At 37.8% G+C, this 6,013-nt stretch overlaps 1 protein-coding gene across 1 annotated transcript; it reads left to right on the top strand.

Annotated features, from left to right (window-relative positions):
- Positions 1 to 679: 679 nt before the first annotated feature.
- On the top strand, positions 680 to 6,013 carry LOC128231282 (potassium voltage-gated channel subfamily C member 3-like). Its single transcript, XM_052943905.1, has 3 exons — positions 680 to 1,868; positions 3,098 to 3,164; positions 4,056 to 6,013. The coding sequence occupies exons 1-3, from the start codon at positions 1,312 to 1,314 to the stop codon at positions 5,157 to 5,159; spliced, it is 1,728 nt and encodes a 575-aa protein (XP_052799865.1). The 5' UTR covers positions 680 to 1,311; the 3' UTR covers positions 5,160 to 6,013.

The following is a 6,013-nucleotide window of genomic DNA, read 5'->3' as shown; positions in this document are numbered from 1 at the left end:
AGCTTTTAAACACTCGTAATGATTTACCACAATTTATTTCCAGGGGCGGCTCTAGAATCTATAGTATTCGACGTTAGAGGGGGCGTTACTTAGGGGCGTGTCCTTTTTTACTTGCGCCACTCCCCCAGAAACGAAATGCAGTATGTGTTAAGTGTCGGCAGGGGTTTTTGTTATTTAGGTTAGGCCGGAATGGTGCCCTCCCCCCCCCCAAAAAAAAAAATGACATCAATCTTTTTGAACCGCCCCTGGGCGATGTCCCCAGTACAGTGACCGGTTGGGCATATTGTAAATGTGTGTATAAGTATACATCCATATTTATGAACGCACCAGCCGGAATAATTTACAGGTGATTTCTTAAGGTGCACCAATAAATTAATTATGGGTGTTAATATCGGAACCTCTTCATTAAGGTCCGACCCCATGTTATCCAACGTTGTAAGTGTTTTATTGTGTTTCGCAATAACACTCATCGGAAAATCATTTTCAAAAGTAAGATCCAATTGCAGCGGGCATCTGAACATGTAAACAAACATCCAGTCATATTGAATGAGTTATCATTGTCATAACTTTCATACGACACTACTTTGTTTTCAAAGGTTTCCGGAAGTACATAATAGCAATAGGATATGACTTACACTGTTCTGAAAAGAAAGAGTTTTCGTGCAGCATATGGGAATATAAAAAGTGCTGACCATGTTTTTAAGTAAGTTATTTTTATTAAAGATAATAGCGTTTTTAATCTCATGAAAATAGATATTACGATGATAAACAATTATGACTGCACAATTTAACGCCATTTTTGAAGGGGACCCATTTACGCCACCTCCCCACGCCTCCCGGGATAAAAAAATCTGCTCACACCACGGTATCTTTTGGGATAACTATATTTCATAAATTATATTAAAAAGCGTCAAGTACTGATGAATAATTTACTTTTTCTCTGAAATAAATTAAGTGAGTGTTTCAGATTATTATTTTTCACATGAAATGGAATTATGTGTTTCCCTGACGAATACATACACTATATTGAAAAGTTGGAACTTATATAAATGATTATCATTTTTTTTATACAAAACTTGAAATCGTTTCGTCAGTGGACTAATCCGATACAAAAAATAAAACACACAACAACAACAACGTTAGTTTCTCTTATGGTAGCGCACTGCAAACAAGACGTCATAAACGTTCCCGCGTTTGTTCAAGCGTGACGTCACAACATTTAAAGTGACGTTAACCGGAAACAAGATGGCGTCAACATTTTGTAAAATCGTTATAGGCAGTAAAAATCAATGATGTTATTGCGAATGCCACATGAAAGACGAAATGGCGTATCTATCAGTTCCGACGAGACCAGGCTTATTCCAAAACGAAAAATCCGAGAAAATATTTGAACAAAAACGGGCAAAGCGAGCGGAAGAGTATTTTAACAGAAACACACGGAAAAGCTTTGCAGACGACGCTGAACATGTAATTTTAAATATTGGTGGTCGGATTTTTAAAACTCGGAAAACAACGTTAAGAAACGTTCCAGGAACGAAACTTTCGACATTGGATGAAAATAGTGAATATTACAATGGGGAACTGAACGAGTACTTCTTCGACCGGAACCCGTTTGTTTTTGAGTACATTCTTGACTACTTCCGCACCGGAAGCATGCATATTCCGAGAACTATTTGTGCGCTGCAAATTCGAGATGAACTGAAATTCTGGGAGCTCGGGGCAGGATGCATATCCGAATGCTGCCGGAAGTTTTACTTTGACGAGTTAGACGATTTTACGACGTACGAGTTGATAAAGGACGAGTTTTACAGTCTACCGACGTACAGTGTGCCAACCAACTCAGCCATAGTCTTATCAAAACCGTCACGGTGAGCATTTACCTCTCACTCTATTAAAGGGACTAGACACCAGACGGTTCCAATATCGGCAAATACAGTATGCCAACAAAACAAGACTAGAATTGTCAATACGAAATAGTAAAAGGCCGATAATACATCATTTTACATTATCAAAATAATATTTTGTTGCTTTCTCAGCTGAGTTCATTCGTTTGAAAATAGTGTAAATGGTTTCCCAGTTTATGGGATTAATGTAGTAGACAATCCCAGAAAAAATCATTTTGGAAAAATACGCAAAAACTTCGAAAGATACATGTGTTGTGTCGTAAGCGATGACAATAGTAGTCTCTGCATCCAACCACAGGGGCCAGAACCAAATTATTTTTGTTTATTTAAGCCTATATGTATATATATATATAGAATATAAGAAAATAATTTGTTTCTGCCCTCTGTGCATCCAACAGTTATTCCAATAATTCACTGTTTTAAATGCGTCGTACACAACGATATCAATTCTATGTAAGTTTTTGATAGTTTTCTCTTTTTTATTGCAGTTATATTATCTGGTGTCTAGTCCCTTTAAGAGCGTAAGTCTTGTTGAAAATTCCATTTTCATGGAATTATAAAAAACAACATGTAAATATTCTATCTCAAAAGTGTCTGAGAGCGGCAGAAAAGATTTTATTGTTACAGCCACTGGACGCTACCGAGAACGAGAAACCAGCGACAAAATTCCTAAATATAAATGTCACTGATTTCAATTAAATATTTCTTTTATCTCTGAATGTTTCTTTATATCTTACACACATCGGAAATTGTCATTTTGTAACGTTTTAATACTATAGTTACGACAATGATGATAACACCAAATACTTGAATATGAAATGTATATCTAGGCCAAAAAATGGTTTGGTTAGGGTTACATTCTTTTTAAAAATAGGTAGGGAAGATAGGCTTTTTTCATTAGGCTTTATATAAGACGGTTATTGTCATCATTGGAGAATGGTGTTAAAAGTGAAAACAATATTGAAAAATAAATAAATATAAATAAATATTTATATAAAAAAAATATTTTTCAAGATTTTTTCACATTTTTGGTATTATAATTTTTAGTTTGGAATTATAAGATTTTTTTGATTTTCTAAAAAAATGATTTGAGTTTGAAAATACGGTGCCAGCGATGTGTATGCTTATTTATATAACAATAATTTTATTAATTATGTCACGAAATTATGAATTTCAGTATTTTCATGTTTCAGTCTGACGGAGTTCCGACGTATGGCCTGGGTGTTCATTGACAACCATGAGTCTTCCTTCACGGCAAAGGTAATCACATCGACTTGAAAAATTAAGACTGTGGTGGTGTGTAAGGTTATTTATACTCGCACTCGGGCCTTGCCCATTCGGCGAGTGCTCCGATAAGATTGTTAGTCATTTTAGTTTTTTCGGAGCATAGTGCACATACAGAATGTAACAATAGTTCTACCCTGGTTCTTAAACATGCACCAGTGTATAGCACTGTCACACGGGACTCCCACTGAACGTTCCTCCCGGAAGACGGCGGGGCGTTGAACCTGCAATCCCTTGATTGACAGTCAAGTGTGTTACCACTAGACCACGGATCCGCAACAGAGCATTAAGACGGACGGCAGCCATTTGTATAAAAGTTGTTCATTCGTTGGTGTGGTCAAAGTTAGCCGAAAAGTTCATTGATTGGTCAACATTTAATTACCAATCAAATAATTTAAATGAGGAAATAACCGAAATATTACTTAACCACTTAACCAAGATTTATACAATTAGCTGTGGATAATTGTATTTTTCAATTTGTCCGTCCGTCCGTAATTACGTTCGTATTACTATCTACATGTTGAATTTCTCGACGATACTGGGACATATATATCAATATCTTTACCAAATATTCTCTGTTTGACCTTTCATTTACATAATTAAGCATTTGTCGAAGGCGTAGAGTTTTCCGTCTGTCCCTCTTACGTTTTTCTGCATATGTAACATCGTTGTGTGTTCTTTTATAATTTAAGAAATAACTAAAATAATGTCAACAGATTTATAGATCTAACGAAGTGAATTCCGAAGTGCTTAACTTTTGTCTTTTCTACTATAAAATTAAAATATGATGAGTTATAAAATGTTCATGTTTTTAATGCTTATTTTACGATTTCCACAACCGAATATTTTTTTCTGTTTTTTTTCCAGATATTCGCGGTGTTCTATTACGGTCTGATCATCTTGACAATTGTGAGTCTGTTTATATCCACGCTCCCAGGCCTTCGTGTGCCGCTCAAAAAACACGTGCTTATCCGGGACGGCGTTGAGGCCACGCCGACCTTTAACTTCACTGAAGGATTGGAAGGGACCACCATTAAGCTCCTGCTCACCACCGATCCACCTGAATACCTCGTGCTCATGGACATTTTTTGTTTGGTATTTTTCACGCTTGAGTTCATATTCCGGCTGTTTGTGTGTCCGTCCCTCCGGGAGCGGATTAAGAGTTGGTACACGCTGCTTGACGTCATGTATCTAGTTCCCGCATGGACCCGTCTCATCATTGACGTATCTCTACCATTCTACTGGCAGACGGGCTACAGACAGGCCACGTTGCTCGTCTTTTTGGATGCGCTGCTTGTGATGCGCGTCTTCCGGATATTCCGACTCTCACGTCACTATCGCGGGTTTCGCGTTCTGTTGTTGGCGTTTAAAGCAAGTTTCGGGGAACTACTACTACTGCTTGTATTCATTGTTTTAGCATTAATAATATTTTCTAGTTTAATATATTGTGCTGAACAATATGAAGAAGGAATGAACATCGGAAGTATATTTACGGGCCTCTGGTGGGCGCTTATAACACTCACTACGGTCGGTTACGGGGACACTGTGCCCAAGGGCACTGTCGGCTGTATCGTCGGTGGCTTTTGCGCCGTCACCGGACTTCTCATTATCGGTATGGTGGTTCCGATCATCGCCGGGAATTTCCACCTATACTACGGCTTCCGGCACGCAGGTGCCGAGGATTTCGACATGTACAAACCTGAATTCGTGCCATCGGAGAGCGAAAACCCCGTGCCGGATCTAGAGCCGGAAACGTTCACCAAGCGGCGCGGCTCCATGGCCCCCATGTCATCGGACCATGGCACCTTTCAAAACCTGAGCTTTCAGGCAAATACCAACTTGGTAAGACAGCCGATATTAACATGGAGACAATTGGTTGACAAAATCCAGGCGAACACGCGCCGGAACCCGAACGTGGCGACTGAGGCTCCAACACAGAGCCAGCTACCGGATGTGGAAAAAGTGTCGTGAGTGCGTAAACAATTGATATATACTTGACTGATTCTGTGAAGGTGTTCAATTGTAAGCAGAGTGTATATACACACCAAGGACACTACCATTAAGGCAAACATGAATGAAATGCCTTCAACTGGCATGGTGTGGATTACGAACATGAATTGAGATTGCATCATTTGACATATGTTGGTGTTAACACATCAATTGCATTAATTGTAAAATAGCTCATTTATTCTGAGCGTTATTTCTGAGTTTATTTTGTTGACCATGGCTGGTATTCAATATTTGTTTAACAGGATCTCAAAACGATGTAGCTAATCGGGTAACTTGTTATCAATAATTGACCAATCGAATAAATGAAGTCAATGATGCATGACCATACAATTGACTTAAAGCTGCACTCTCACAGATTTACCATTTTTACAACTTTTTTATATTTTTTTTGTCTTGGAAAGCGCAATTTTTTGCTTAATTATAAGCAAACCAATGGTAAAAATTTGCTGACAAAGGATCAGACCGCAGATTTTCATATTTGCGTTCGAAAATTAATGTCCTATGGCTTAAACCGTTACTAACGGTTTAAGAAAAATGCATTAAACATCAATTTTTGAACTTGAATATAAAAATCTGCGATCTTATTTTTATCAGCAGTCTTACTGGTTTCCATGGACTTTTGCAAAACTTGGCTCGTTCCAAGACAACAAATGAAAAAGTTGTCAAAACGTTTAATCTGTGAGAGTGCAGCTTTAGGTAGCATATCTATTGAATACCGCCATGGTACTTGATTGACATAATCATTTCAATCATTATGTTTTTATGTTACATGTGAATAACAGCTGATGGAATTATAAGAAATAATGTTTTTTATA

The sequence above is a fragment of the Mya arenaria genome, chromosome 4 (genome assembly GCF_026914265.1).
Source record: "Mya arenaria isolate MELC-2E11 chromosome 4, ASM2691426v1".
NCBI lineage: Eukaryota > Metazoa > Mollusca > Bivalvia > Myida > Myidae > Mya > Mya arenaria.
Note: the sequence above shows the minus strand (reverse complement) of the source record. Positions and strands in the feature narration are given on the sequence as shown.